This window comes from Neopsephotus bourkii, unplaced genomic scaffold, assembly GCF_033783945.1.
Source record: "Neopsephotus bourkii isolate Nb327-2 ecotype Australia unplaced genomic scaffold, CSIRO-AGI_Nbou_v1 NB_668, whole genome shotgun sequence".
NCBI classification, from domain to species: Eukaryota; Metazoa; Chordata; class Aves; order Psittaciformes; family Psittacidae; genus Neopsephotus; species Neopsephotus bourkii.
Genome location: NW_026901167.1, coordinates 983,031 through 998,374, shown reverse-complemented (window position 1 = coordinate 998,374; position 15,344 = coordinate 983,031). Strand labels below are relative to the sequence as shown.

Here is a 15,344-nt window from a genome sequence, read left to right as displayed (position 1 = left end):
GCCTTGCTCCAACAGCTCCATGTCCCCTTTTGCTGTCACCCCAGAGCTGGACACAGCCAACACCAGCCTCGTGCCATGCCATGCCAGCTCATCCCTGCTGGGTGAATTCCTCCTCCTGCTCCTCCACTATGGCACTCTGCGCCACCAAGTCCCCCTGACGCCCACTGCCCCACAGCTTTTGGGGCATCTTTGTCCCACTCCTGCACCCTCAATGCCCTTCTCATTTTCCCTTTCCCTCCATGAGTTTTGCCTGCTGGTGTCCAGCACATGTCTGACGGAAGCTGGCAACCCTGCTCAGTAACTATCCGGAGCATCCAGCCCTGCTTTGGTCAGCCAGCAAATGCAACCAGAACCTTCAAAGCTGATGCAACCGAGTGTAAGGGGGGCAGAAAGGAAGTCCACACAAGTTCAGCGAGCCCTCTGCACCCCTCCTTGCTGCCCATCTGGCCCACCCTACCCGAGCTGCCTCACATTGCTCATGCTGCTGGGGTTTACTACAGGAGGGGGAAAGAATAAGGAATAAGTAGAAGTGACCAGCAGCAATAACAGTCCTCAAAAGGCGAATGTTTCCTATTACAGCACTGGCTCTTTGGGGTTTTGATGTCACTTCTCCCACACAAAGCTGTTTCTTTCACAGTCTGCTCTTGCACATGATCAAGATGCTACACATCCAATGCGTGGCACATCCTCAAGCACATTTGTCCCAACCCTACTTTGTTCTCTGTACTGCTTTCCAAACCAATACTCACTCATCACAGCCATAGAGGCAGTTGGATCCTAGCTCCCATGGTCACATCTATTTTCCGTCCACATTCTTGGAGGTTCTGGTCATCCCTGGCAGCATTCAAGGCCAGGCTGGGCAGAGCCTTTGGGTGCCATGGTTTAGTGTGAGGTGTCCCTGCCCATGGCAGGGGGTTGGAACTGAATGGTCTTAAGGTCCTTTCCAACCCAAACCATTCCATGGTTCTATGTACTGGGAAGTGTTGACACTTCTCCAGGGTTGAGGCTGAGCTGCTCTTTGTGGCAGGAGCTGAGTTTCTCCCCCAGCTTTAGAGGTGTGTAGAGCAAAGGGTTTGCTTTGGCAGAGGCTAGATCCTACATTTCCAGTCTGGACCAGCTAACTTTAGCATCACCCTTTATTCTACTATGGCCCATGGTTTTTGATGCCACCTGCACGTTACAGATCCTAACATTCCACACTGAACATTGCAGATAAACCATTATAGCTCTCATGACAAATTTAAGTCACAATGTGGGGCAAGGAAAACCTTACTGTCCAAGCACAATGGGGTTTCCATGGCGTGCATTGCAAACTGCCCCCATACACATCACAGCCTGGCACTTCTGCCAACTTACTTTGCATTGGTGGAAGCTCCGGCGCGCTGGGGGCTGCAGCAGGACGCAGGTTTCTTTAGGTGCTGCATGGGTTAAAGCAGTCAAGCTCTGAACAAACAAGCACATGTCATTGCCTCCAGGGTTCATTGGTGGTAAACAGGAGTTACTCCTGCACAAACCATAGCCAAATGCCTCACAGAAGTAACACCAGAGAGATCTTCCAGACAAGACACATTGCCTTACCTGGAAAACAACCCCATATCCCAAAATCTCTTATACCCCACAAGAGACTTGCACAAATGCACAAGGAACATTACCACAGTCAACCTAACAGCAATATATTGTGTTTGTATAAGAGGTAAAGATCTCATGGCCCTCAGAAATAAGCTAAAAGGGACTAAAGGTGTTGGAATTACAGTGTAAGGTGATGCTTTTGGGGCAGAAAGGAGATGCTTCATAGCCTGGTGTCCCAAAGGGCCCTGCTGAAACACATAGGGCTGTAACCATGTGGCAGATGAACACATCTTGTGGCCTTTCAAGTGGCAAGTTCTTCCTTATAGCAAGGAGAAGCGTTTGGGGGTGAAAGCATATTGGATTGTGTTGTATTACTGATGATATATGCAAAAGATTATTGCCTGCAGTTAAAAATAGAGTCTGGTATCAAACCAGCTGCATTGGTTCACTAAAAATAGGTTATTTCTGCGCTTTCAGGTGTTATTTCTTCTAAACCTCCAGCCTTTCATGTTCACCAAAGCTAACGTGCATTCTTTAACAGCAGGGACCTACCTGCTTTGCATTTCCTAGCTTTATAATGCAAGCGGCACAAAACAAACTGCTCCAGGTTTAAAAGGAAAACATTGGCCCTGGTATGCTAACCAGAGGCGAGACTCAAACCCAAAGCCCAGTAGACCCTATATCAAAAGGCTTTAAGATCTAAAAGCAAGTAATAAAAAGCAGCTTTAATGTATAAAGGTTTGGATTGAAACAAGAGACTTCCTTAAGTGCCCAGTACACTAATAAAAGGATAGCCTTGAGGTACACACACAAGTTGAAAGTGGGAGTTGGGTGCGTTTGTATTTATGGGAATGGCAGCGCCAGGCCAGCAGCCACCACAACCCACTTACAGGAGGGCTCCCCATCCACAACCCCATACTTACCATGCTGAAACCACCTCATTTACTCCCTCAGAAAACATTCTTGCCCTAAGACAGCATCTGAGTTTAGCCTGATAGCAAAGGTCCTTGATAACCAGCCCTCCCCCAGCTCCCTGCCCTCTCCCATGATGCCTAAACCCAAGACAACTGCAACTCCACTTCTGACTGACTTGCTCTTCTGGGGCTGGATTGAGCAGAACAGTGCTAGGCTTGCCAACAGGGAGTCTTCTCCTATAGGTTTGAACACCCTGGACTGTTCTGAAAGCCTCAGTTGCTTGAAAAATGCCTTTTTTCATTTGAAAATGAGTTGGATCAGCTAGGTCTGCATTCAGGGGTAAAACAGCTGGTTCCTACCTCCTCCTGACTGGTACCTCCAGTGACCCAACTTGTATCAACCACTGACTTTGCTGAGGATTATTTAAGATCCCAAGAGAGATTGAAACAGTGAATGGCGGGCAAAATCCCTTTCCACTTACTATGGGAGAGCTGCCATTCCCATAACAGCCTTGGAATACAAGAGGCAGTTTGTACCGCTCCAAAAAAATCCCTTGGCCTTTACTCCACAAAAGCAAATGAAACAATCTTATGACTTCATGAAATATTTGAACCCATGATAGTGCAAAGCTGGTTTATTATGGAGTTACTGGGAAGATTACAGGCAGATGAAATCCCTGCAGGGAAAACCAAGTTCTTGCCTTCCTTGTCACAAATACGTAAGGAGGGTCTACAGATAAGAATGCATTTGCAAACATGATTTCCCAAGTCTATTGTATTGGTGCACCAGAAGACAAGGTCCACATCCTCCTAAGCCTGCTCAGGTTAACCTCTGCATACAGCCCCCAAGGTGGGTCTGGCTAGAGAAACACGCCAAGCTGAAGCCTTACATTTCAAATGGGTTTAGCATGTTGAACCATTAAAATGAGTGCTCTATTTTTATCATTACTGAAAACCCCCAAACCCTAGCAATAGCTTTCCTCGTGTATTTCAAGGAGTTTTCCAATAAAGTCTGCAGAACTCAGCTTTACATCCTCACCCACTGACAGTTTAATTACTCTCATTGTAGAAGACAGTATTTAATCACATACAGTCAGGAAAACAGCCCCTTAAATACAGGCTTTTGGGCCCATGATCCCCAATTTGAAATTCAATGAAGGAGAATGAAACATGCACACTGCAATCCATTTCCTGATTCAGAACACTTGATATTATCAAAACACTGAGTTCCACAGCTGACACACACATTTCTCTATAAAGCATTGGTAAAACCCTTCCAGCATTTTAAGCCCATGAAATGAGGATTCAGCATGGTTCAGATCGGATCTAAAGGCAGTGCTAGTCAAAGACCAACAGCACAATGCTGTGCTCATGAACACATTAAAAAGTCCAGCTGAAATGCTGCTGGAATTACACTGGTATTTGAAATTTGCTTCTCAACAGTGACAACATTAAAGGTAAGTCATCACTGGTGATTCTCAGCAACAGATCTGCACTAATGGCTCCTTATTGAAAACAAAGAGGCAAGACAGGAATTCTCAGACACCCATATGGCAATTCAGCATAAGTAAGTCTGGTGAGGTCATAAAAACCAGTGAAATGTGTCAGTAGTTATAGATTAAAACTGACTACCAGCCCCAGCTGCCCTGCTTCCCCACACTGCTACCTAATTCATTACAGACAAGCCAGTTACAGAGCCAGAAGTGCACCTTCTACTCGGTTTTAGCCAGTGTGCTGTACTAGCCTTCACACTGCCACAAAGATGGGTTCTGCAGCAGCAGCTCACGTGCAGTTAAGTGCAAACATCAGCTATTAAAGTATTGGAAAACTCAGTTTTAAAGTGAACACATTGTCTTACAGCTATGAACGTAAAAGAGAACGTGATCCAAGGTGGTTCCTACTGCACTGCACCATGCCATTCACTCTGAAATAAGAGACAGCCTGTGTCTGTGCTACATCCATAGTTTATAAAAGAGCAATGACTTCTGAAGAGTGGGGAATAGCCAGAACATTCCAAAACTGGCTGTAACGAGAGTATATGTGTGTTTGCTTTACAAAGCTTACATTCTCATGTTTACAAAGGCCAGCACTTGTAGAAGACTCTCCACTAACAAACAAATCTGGAATACATCCCTTGTACAGGTAAGTCAGCCAAAACTAAGCAATCGCTGTGCTCTTCTCACTTGTAGGAAAGCATGCAATAGGTTTCCCCCTTCTGACACCCCCTGTTCAGATTTCTACACCACAGTCCCATTAAAAGCACTCTTATGATGAAACTGGGGCACAGGCACCAGGCTGAATTTTATCACAGACACCACTTACCAATGCCCTGCAGATGTCAATGCAGCCTTCTGCTAGCACCAGAAAAGCAGAGAGGATACAAGCATGGATACAAAAATATTTAAGCAATTTAAGTAATCAAAAAAGGTCAAGAAATAGCACTGGGCATATCCAAATAAACTGAACATTTACTCCTGTAGAGCTCCTTTAAAAATGGCACCAATGGACAGTGTTTTACAATATGCACATTTATTCAAGGTGGGGAACTAATGCTCCACAGGTGAAAAAGGAGAATACAAATAAAAGTGCCACTGTTGGCCCACGATGGGATTGCTTACAATCGAATGGGAACACTTGGAAAAATAACCTGGTATGTACATGTCTCCTGGGAACTTAATGGCTTCTTTAGAACACAAAGAACTATGGTTGTCCCCCTCCCCTTTTTTTAGCCAGACAGTATTGCCAGAGCTTGTGCTCCCTTTGCAAGCACATCATCTTCCTTGAAATTCAGTGCTGTTTTCTTTCAGAAAGATCAGAAGTTGTACTTTTAGGTAATAAAAGCATTTATGTTACAAACATTCAAAACCGGAAGCTTATGATTCTGGCAGACAACGTTGCGTATTAAATACAAACCAGCCAGCAATTACTGAACATAAAAAACTTATTCAATCATAAAAAAATACTATAATTCATCACCACAGACTTTTTACATAGTTATAAATAATAAATAGCATAACACAGTAGATTACAAACGGATTTATTTTGCCCCGTTAAAGTCTTTAAAAAGTAAAATATCTCTTGTCTTACCTCAGCCTGACCAAGGTACTGTAGCAAGCCTGCTCAGAGCTCATACATAAGCCAAGCAATACTCAGAGCTCATGTTCAATCCAAACTTTTCAGTCTTTCCTTAGAAATGGAATCTTTGCTCAGCTGTTTGCCCTGCTCAGGACCAACGGAGGTGTAAATGCAGCTGCAGAGGGCATCACCTCGGCTGCTCTCTGGGGCTGCCCACAGCACTCGGAGAGCAGCACTAAGGAAAGCAGCCTCCAGGACAGGTTCTGGTGAGCACCCTATGAGAAGCTGTACATAAAAGGGTTTTCCCCACCCACCCCTCTGGTTTTACATTCCATCATTTTGTAGCAATGCCCCCCTAAGGCACAAAAATACCTCTGACCTCAATGCCACGGGAGACATCGGCGGTGCCAAACATGGTTCTCCTACACAGTAGTTTAAATAACTTTGTTATCTGCACTGTATGTCTTAGATGGAGGCATGGATTCATTTTCCTTGGCCAAACCTTGCTGAATATTGACCTCATTTCATAAAATCTGTAGGGTAAAGGATCTGGGGGGAGAACTATGCAGCCATTTTAATCATGTTTGTAGAGTACTGTTATTTCTTCACTGGCGGCAAAAGTGCCAATCATTTTGTTGTGGGTTTTTAATGTAAGAGAGGGAGATTTCCACACCCACTGTAAGAAAAACGACTAGCAGCACTAAGAAAAGGTTATCCTTCCTTCCACAGAAGAATTTTTAGCTAGTGACTAAAGATAAAAAACACCAAGGAGAATATTTTTACTCAGTGGTAGAAGTGCCAGAGAATAAATCAGCTTTTTCAAATCCCTCCAAATCAAATTCTTTCCCTAGACATAGTGACCACAATAATAATAGAAGTAATTCTCCTACAAATTGCAACACTACTAGGCAGATACCTATTCTTGGAATCAAATTGTGTATGCAAGTTCCTGAAAGCAAAAAGTTAGTATAATCTGAGCAGACATCTTGTTTAAAAAAACCACAAATTTGCAAAAACAGACATTAATATGGTCTACAACGTCCATTAAATGGAAAAATATCAAAATCACTGGAAAGTCACCAAGGATTAAAGGAACAAGAATAGTTTTCTTTCAGTAATCCTTATGTTAATGGTTCAAGAATGAGAGTTCATTTCTCTGTACGAGTGTACAGTGAGGAAACAGCACAACCAGACACAGATTAAGTCACTTAGGTGAGAGATCATCCATCAGAATGAACGAAGAGCATGAGTTGGAGCATGTCACTGGAGACTCTGTGGTTATGCTGCCTTTAGTCAGCGAGTCAGAGGACGAGCCAACACTGCTGCTGCTCCCATCAAGAATATCTGAAGACAGGCTGGGGAAGAAGGAAAAGTTCTTTAGCAACAGGGGCACAATGACTATGGGCGCAAAGCCAATGTACTGTTGCCTTGTAGAGGTGTAGGAGACCTATACTACCACTCAGCCTTTACTGCAAGACTGGCAGCCCTGAAGACTCCTTGTTTTCTGTAGCATGTTACAGATATATTCATGCTCCTTATGGGAATGAGGAGCAGAATTTCTTTTTTCTTTTTAACATGCAGAATAAATCATCACTCTCATTCGAATCACTCATAGAAAGGATATAACAACGAATAAAACCTTAAAAAAAGTATAGAAAGGAATAGTAACAACCTAATCAGCAATGCAGCAACAATGTCATTATTAGCTACTATGTTCTTTAATGTTGTGCTACTCAGAGCAACATTTTGAAACCTGTTTTGCCCTTGTAAGGAATCCTGGTGTTTGGATTTTGAAGTCTTGATAAAAGATTCCAGAGGGCATAAATGGATGCTTTTATCATTTATGCTGGAAGCAACATGAAACAAAATCTCTCTAAGCAGTTCCAAGTCTGTAGGTACACTGAAATTGTAGTCATAGAGTTGGTATTTTACAATGCTTATTTTCTGACTTCTGACACAAAAGAGAACTCAGTTTTTAATGAATCCTGATAAACGAGACTGTACCGCTAAAAAACGTAAATAAAAACATGAACTATGTAAGCACAGTAACTATTCACACACATCTTCTGACTATGCAGACAAAATACCACAGATACTGTATGAGCACCACCTACAACACAGTGAAATAATGAAGCATCCTCAAAAAAGAACTTTGCTTATGAACCAACAGGGATTTGTAACAATCAGATTCAGTATAAAGGCTTTGATACACAAAATCTAGGTTACAGTCTGCTCAGGAAGATCTGATCAAAGGAACAGGAACACTGTCACACTACCACAGGAGCAGTTCCCAGTAACATGCATATACAAGCTATATGGAGAGTTATTTCTCCCTGGAAAACAAACAAGAACACTTGTGATCCATGCACACTCCCCATTTTGGCATTTCAGGGCACATGAAATAGTTACCATGAACTCAGATCGGTCAGATGTGTAACATCTGGAGAAAGCATGTTGGTTGTTCCTTGAAAAAGTCTCTTTGGCTGACTTTCAGTTTCCATTTCACCTAAGGAAAACAGTGCAAATAATCAAACTCACTTGAGCCTCTGGAATGTCTGTCCATTTAACATTCGTCTATGGTAAAATACAGGATTGTCCCATGACAGTGCAAAGCTATTGTAACCCAAATCCTCTCATTCAGCAGGCCAAGCACTTGGGTAAGACATTCATTTCATGCTGTTGTATAACCATCCAGTCCATCCTTAATTTAATCAATGCTTCAGCAGTATCTGAGGGGCTACAACAATCCCAATGACATAAAACTAGGCACTTGCTACCTGGACTATAATCAGGCAAAATAATCTAAAGCAAACTAATCACTGTGACTTAATTTTAAGTAAGCAGTTGAGATGAAGAGGCTGACATAAGCCAAAATAGGGAGATTAAAGTTCTTGGCGATTATGAAAGCAGGAATGGCAGCTTGGCTCACAGTTTCACGCTCCTGCAGACAACAAATTCTGGTGCATACGTACACTGCTACAGAAAAGCTGAAGAGAAAACAAAATGGCATGGGTATGCATTTCCACTTGCTCATCGTGGATCAGACTATCTTTGTACCTGTAATCATCTACTGATATTAAGAGATTAAACATGATGAGGAGAATTCATGCAATCTGTCTAGTGTAATCTGCCCTGAGAATGAGCAGGTTTGTGAACAGCCCTTGTACAACAGACACATCTGGAAATATCATGAATTTGCCAATGAGAAGCTTAAAAACACCCCTTTCAGCTACAGTGCATTTTCATTTTTAGTTTGGCAACAAACACATATGAAATGGAAAGAAATGTTCTGGCTTTTTACCTACACTTCACAACAGCTGTGGTGTCAGGTTGAAAAGCTGACAGAGGTTAAGCAGTATAGCAAACTGAAGTACATATTAATATATGTTCTGCAAGAGAATTATACTACCACTTGGTTTATAGAGACTGATAAGCCCCCTAAACTTTCTTTAGCTCATGGAAGTACATTCCCTTCTTCAAAGGGAAAGAATAACAGTTTCTATCAAGCTGAATGGGCAAAAAACCCCACATTTATAATATATCCAAACCACCAACTTAAGTAAGTTCAAATTTCACAAAGACAAATCAGCTCCAACACACTGCACAGTGTACCAGCATTCATTCCCTCTAGAAATGTTCTTCAATACATTGCTTCCTCCTCCCACGTGTCACGGTGTCGCTTTGTTACCGTGTCACATCTATAGAGTACGAACTGTAAAGCTACTGCTAAAATTCAGAAATAAAGGGATTCTGTACTTAGGAAAAGAAATGAGGGTCACTGAAATGGGTTGGATGTTTTAAATCTACGTAACATTGAGAATTCCTTGATATTTCAAGTAAAAAAGGCAAACTCCTACCTCCACTTCATAAAAGATGCTCCACAAGAGCACACAGCTGAAGAAAGCCTGCCCTTTACCTGCTTTTAATACAATACAACCTGGGTAAAGCCTATCATAAAACACTGAAAGTAAAGCAATGCAGTATAAATACTTATTCCTTACTGAGTCTGATAAACTTGTGTTCAATATTTAATGCCTCTAAAATGCATAGAAAATAACAGCCAAGAAAGAACTGGCATCCATGGGAAAACCTGCCTCTCTCCCCTGTCAACTCAATGTAAGTTAGAAAACATTCGTTATCTGATAGAACAAGCAGCCCTAAAACAACACTAACCAGGACCTTTTCTTGAAGGCCAAGTCCTGCAAAATAAAGGGAGATGCTTTTTATGCAGTTAAGAATGCCCAAGTTAAAATGCAGAAAGAATAAGCATGGCTAGAGGCACGCTCATAAACATCTCAGTCTCCCAGTTCTACTACGGAGACTTGTTCTGGGCTGTAATTTAAATATCCTTAACATGGAATATTTCCAAGAAAGAATGCAGTTTTCCCCCCTCCAGGAGGAAAGCACTGATCTATTCCACTTCTCCAAACACTCACCTTCTGAACTTTCAGAGTGAAAACAAACATTCAGTACTAAGTTTAGCAGATAGTGCATGATAAGCAACATTCCTGAGATGAACTGAAGGGTGTGCACTGTACAGTGGTACTCTTAGGAATGTCAGGCCTTAGGAATATTTGTAACATTGCATTCGATATGTAATAAAGTTTGCCTCTTTTAAGTAACTGTTGCTTTTAAAGGTTTTCATTCTTGTGTTTTAGACTACCTATTGTCCACTGTATTTTTAAGTTACAGTTGGCAAATTCCAGTTCACCATGGATACAAGTGCATTGTATTTACAGAACAAAAAAAAACATGGAAAAAAGAAATGCACCCAGCTGCAAAACTACATCCCAATAGGGCTCAGATAAAACATCTAATACTTTAAATACACATACCTTTTCTTTTAATGGGGCCAAGAACACTGGGCCTGATACAGTTAATAGGACTTTGACTCCTCCTGCTATAGAGAGAATACCAACACTCAGTCAGGCCTGTTCCATCACACCTAACATCAAATCAACACAACCACAGCACCATAAAATGTTCTTTAAAGCTATTCCTGCACAACTGGAATGCTTAGGGAGTCTAAACACATAGATAACAAAGAAAGTGCCTGCTATTAGAGCAGATTATCTGCCACACAAAATTGTAGTACATTTTCCAGGGCTTTCTCCTTCCCTTAGCGCCTCACATCCTCATGTCAATCATGTCCACTTCTAAACTGCATTTAATATACAAAATTGATATGCTGGAAAAGCTAAAGTTCATTTGAAATACCCAGGAATGTCCCCACAAGTTACCAAGTCTAGGCTGAAGTTGACTCGGACTTCTATAGGAGAACCCACATAAAGCTTTACTACTTGTAAAGGCTGAACTTTCAGAGCATTTTTACATGGCAATACTTCAGCTATTGCAAAACTAAAATCACTTTTAATGCCTTAACATCAGCTTTAGCTAATCTTCATGCCAGCCCTGGAATTTAAGCCAATGTATACCTGCTCCTTGTAGATGTTACTTACTTGGTGAATCGCCTTGTTGGACTGGGAATAGGACTCGGAGGTAACCCATTACTGCTCACAAACATTTGCAATGATGGTGAAAAGCATTGCTGCAGAGAACATCACATGAAGGTACTTCAGAATTCCCTTTGAAATATTCAGCTGCTTCACCCCACCCTCCAAACAAAACATCCCCATTTAAAGAAAAGCTGGTAACAGCGTAAGGCAGAGATGATAATACACAACCCTAGAGGTATTAAAACCTTAACTTGCAAAAATAGACTGCCTAAAGCAAGCCCGCTGAGATTAACTTAAAATTCAAACCCACAGGAAATCTGAAATGGAAATAGAAGCTGTTTTCTAAATAAGAGAGCTGTTTCTGGTCTTCCTGTTACATTTAGAAGCAGCAGTACAGTACTCAGGACTTGCTTCTTTCAAGGGACTTGTTAAACAAACAGGTTGAGTTGACTCAAAATACATCTGACCTGAAAACTTAACACAGTATTCCAGATCGAACAGAGCTCTGTGGTTCTGCAGCTCATTTGAGCTTAGCCCATAAATGCCCAGACCTAAGCACAAAAATGGTTTCTGTCCAGTTATCTAGTGCTGCTTTACAGTCGTGATTCCAAAGGTACAGGAGCAGTTGTCAGCATCAGGGTTACACTAGGAACACATTTACTTAGCACTAATGTGATGCTCCATGCATACACCACCAACAATACTAGCTGAGGCATGTAATAAAATATAGCAGTACAAAAGCAGAACCACAAAAGAGGGTGAAAACAGGGTCAATCAGCCCATCTATAAACACAGTTCCCACTTTCTCTGTGCTGCATTTCTGTTTTTCAATCCTCACTGGAAAAAGCAGTTTATCTAATACATATATTCCCTTTCTCCAGCATCTGCCACCAGTCTTCAGTGCAAGTTGTGCACACCGTAGTCCTCCTCCCCAGTGATTTATGCCTTCCTTCCCATAACTGACAGATATACTTTCATCCTCCTCACCACACAGATCTGCAGCATCTAGTCTTTGCTTACATTCTTACTCTATACATGGTACATTCCAATGTTGGTGCTTCTTCCCCAGCAGCTCCCACCTAGGCAGCTGAAGATCATGTCCAAATCTGATTGCTATAATGACCTTTTCCAGCTTCCCCAGAACCAGAATCCTGACCTATGCCAACATCACACAGACAGCAGCAACTGCAAACATTTAGTGTGACAGAACTGGGAAACTCCCGAAACTCTGCAAGCTCTAAGATGGTAAAGATCTGATTCTCAGAAACAAGTAAAATGTGGGTTTGGGTTGTGGGTTTGTTTTGTCATTGGTTTCTTAAAAACTATCAGTTTGTGAAGTTACACAGTCCTTATAGTTCACCTTGGGCTAAAACTCTGAAGTGTTCTCTCAGTTTGGTATTTCACTTTTCCTACCTTTCCTATTCCTCTTGTAGGTGAAGGTGCAGGCGAAACTGGAATGAAGTCTATTCTCTTTGGGGAGGAAGATTTCTCAGACTTGTCCAAGTCATTGTCGCTCTGTAAACACAAGGTTTCAGACTTAACACTGTTGCAGGACACTACCTTTGAATCCAAGGCACAACCTTCTAGTGGGAAGTCATTGGGCCAAATGCAAAAAAGCTAAAGCAGATGAACTTAAGTTCTTCTTCAATTACTTTCACAGTTAATGTCTCTCTTTCCCTTAAATTCTTCAGTTGAGTGTAATAGTAAATTAAATAGGAAACATCTATAAAAAGATTACCAGGCTCAAGCTTTCCTCCCATGACTGGCTTATCTGCATAGCTGTCTGCACTTCCCTAGAATACAAAAAACCCCATCAGTAGCTACAAAGAGGATAACTGGCTATTTTATCATCTTGTTTGAATAACACCCACCTTTCATGGGCTGTTTCTCGGTTCATTAAATCCACTCCCTCCTCCTGCAGGAGATAAAAACATCCTCAGTTTCCCCATAACATTTGCTTTCTTACAGGTAGTTGGAATAGCATTCATGATTCAGTAACTTGCCATTAGAATTGAAATGCAAACAGCAGGACCACTCCAGAAAGAAAAGAGAGCTACCAGCCCAGCTCAGTTTCTCTTAAATGAAACAATACATCAAAAATGCAAGGTAGCTTACACATAGCAACAATAAACCTTGCAAGGAAGCTTCCTTGTTGGAACTGAACCTTAAAAAAGACTGGGTTTTCTCTAGTGCTTGAAGAACTCAACAGGGAAGAAACTCCATTATTATATAATGGTTTTCATTCTGCTACTAAATACACAGATAAAACCTACACTCACCCTTCTGATCTGATGAAGTCGGCTACTAGGAATACGAATAGGAGATGATGACAACAACTGAGGAAAAAAAGAGACAGGCACAATGATTAAATCACATCTCAGCACCTTGCATACATCCTATTCACCACCACCTGCATTCTTAGTGAATTAAAAACGAGCTGTACTACTACACGTGGATGACTCAAGTAATGTCGCAAAAAGAAAACACTGACCTTCAAGAGAGAAGACTTGTTTTACAACTTACAAATTCATTCTATCACTCAGCAAGTGGCACAGAGCTCAGCTTGCATGCGGATACCGCTCAGCATCTCGAATACACAAACTACCATGAGACAACTGAGAGATTTTTTAAGTGAACCTATGAACATTATACAATTCCCTGCTGTTCAGAACGAGATGACAAACTCCTGTATTAACATACTCAAGGAGCTGGCTATTATAAAGGAGAAATCCCAGTGTTTCAGCTCAGGTTTGAACAACACTCCCTAAAACTTGACTGTTGCAATTCTCCAGTTTTACACATCTCATTCCTCTGGAACTTTGGCCACCATCACATACAAATGGGCCAACAGTCCCCACTGAGGATGCCCATTTGTCCTCTGTAACACCTGATTTGAGTGCCAAAATTTTACTCTTATTCCTAAGAAATCTCATAACAAGACACAGAAGAGAATCCTATTTCAGGACTTTAAGTACTGCTTTTCTCAAAGCCTGTAGGACTGTATCTTGACTAGCCTCAAGATGATAGAGAAAACGCTCAGTGGAAAAGAGCATTTAGGTCCCTGAATTGATATGATGGAACAAAGAGAAATGTACCATCTTTGCCAGGTTAAACAGCAGGACTGTTACTGTCAGACTTAAAGAAGAGAGAGCAGCACATCACTCAGCAAATTATTCTTCTTTAAATCATTTTCTGACATGTGTTGATCACCTTTTCCAATATCAAAGAAACAGGCCAGTGAAGATTCAATCCCCTGTTTCATTTTTACAACAAATTGAAAGACTTAACTATGACAACAGTTTTCTCTTCCAACCCATGGTCAGGTCCAAGTTAACTTTAAGCTGAAGCACACACACAGCTTCAGCTGCTGTTGTCTTCTTGGGGACATACAGGTAATAATACACCAGCATTATCACTGCAGGTTGCAGTTACAGCTAGAAAAACCCGCATATACTACAGCCTAAAAGGTTGCTGGGATGCACAGTGCAAATATAAATCAAGTTTAACTTCATTTCTCCGGCTCAATGACTTCTCGTTAGGTGTAAACCAAACATGCTTAAGATTCCTCACCATGCTGTGACGGCTCGTAACTGTTGTGCTGTTCCTGCGAGTTCGCAGCACGTAAGGCTGAAAAACCTGCGAGTTGTCACTGGGGATGGAACATAAACTTTTGTGAGTAGCTTCCTAAGGGGTGTTTCACTTACAGCTGCCCAGGGCCCGAAAACACCCGTTTCACGTCGGCAGAAGCTCCACTTTCACAGACGGCGCCCAGCAGCCAGCGACTTTCCCCGGCAGCCCGCGGGGATCCGCTGCTGCCCTCCCGCAGCCACCCGCCACCCCGACCCGAAACCGGGAACGTGAGGCCTCCACCGCGCACCAGCCTGCGCCGAGCACCGGAGCGCAAGGGCCCGGCTGGTTGCGGGTCGGCCTGCATCGCTCTACGGCTGGGCCCCGCGGGACAACGAGCCCCGGAGCTGCGGGGCCGGGCCGGGCCGCGCTCACCTGAGCCCGTGGATGAGCGGGGCGCTGTTGGATCTCCTCAGGCCGCCCCCGTCGCTCGGGGCCGCGGCGCTCCCCGGCGGCAGCTCCAGGTCCAGCTCCATTTTCTCCTGAGCCATCGCGACGGCGGCGGCCGCGCCTCCGGCTCCGGCTGCTCCCGCTCCGCCGCGATGCCCATTCACTGCCGGCGGCCGCAGCGGCTCCTCATGCCGCCGCTGCCCCCGGCCCCTACAGGCCTCGCGGGCGGCGCCGCAGGCACAGGCCGGGGGCGCGCCGGGCCCGGCGAGGGGGGCGGCCCCAGCAGCGACCCATGCCGGGGGAGGCCGGGGGA

At 43.1% G+C, this 15,344-nt stretch overlaps 1 protein-coding gene and 1 non-coding gene across 2 annotated transcripts; both read right to left on the bottom strand.

The window, feature by feature from the left end:
- Nucleotides 1–4,995: 4,995 nt before the first annotated feature.
- On the bottom strand, nt 4,996–15,322 carry PABIR2 (PABIR family member 2). Its single transcript, XM_061353206.1, has 10 exons — nt 15,017–15,322; nt 14,585–14,663; nt 13,294–13,350; nt 12,886–12,929; nt 12,753–12,807; nt 12,428–12,529; nt 11,018–11,106; nt 10,394–10,458; nt 7,968–8,064; nt 4,996–6,913 (listed from the first exon to the last, which is right to left on the bottom strand). The coding sequence occupies exons 1-10, from the start codon at nt 15,130–15,132 to the stop codon at nt 6,763–6,765; spliced, it is 855 nt and encodes a 284-aa protein (XP_061209190.1). The 5' UTR covers nt 15,133–15,322; the 3' UTR covers nt 4,996–6,762.
- LOC133212209 (small nucleolar RNA U109) lies at nt 6,993–7,139 on the bottom strand. The gene has a single exon (XR_009725419.1). It is a non-coding gene; the product is annotated as a small nucleolar RNA U109 (small nucleolar RNA).
- Nucleotides 15,323–15,344: the final 22 nt, after the last annotated feature.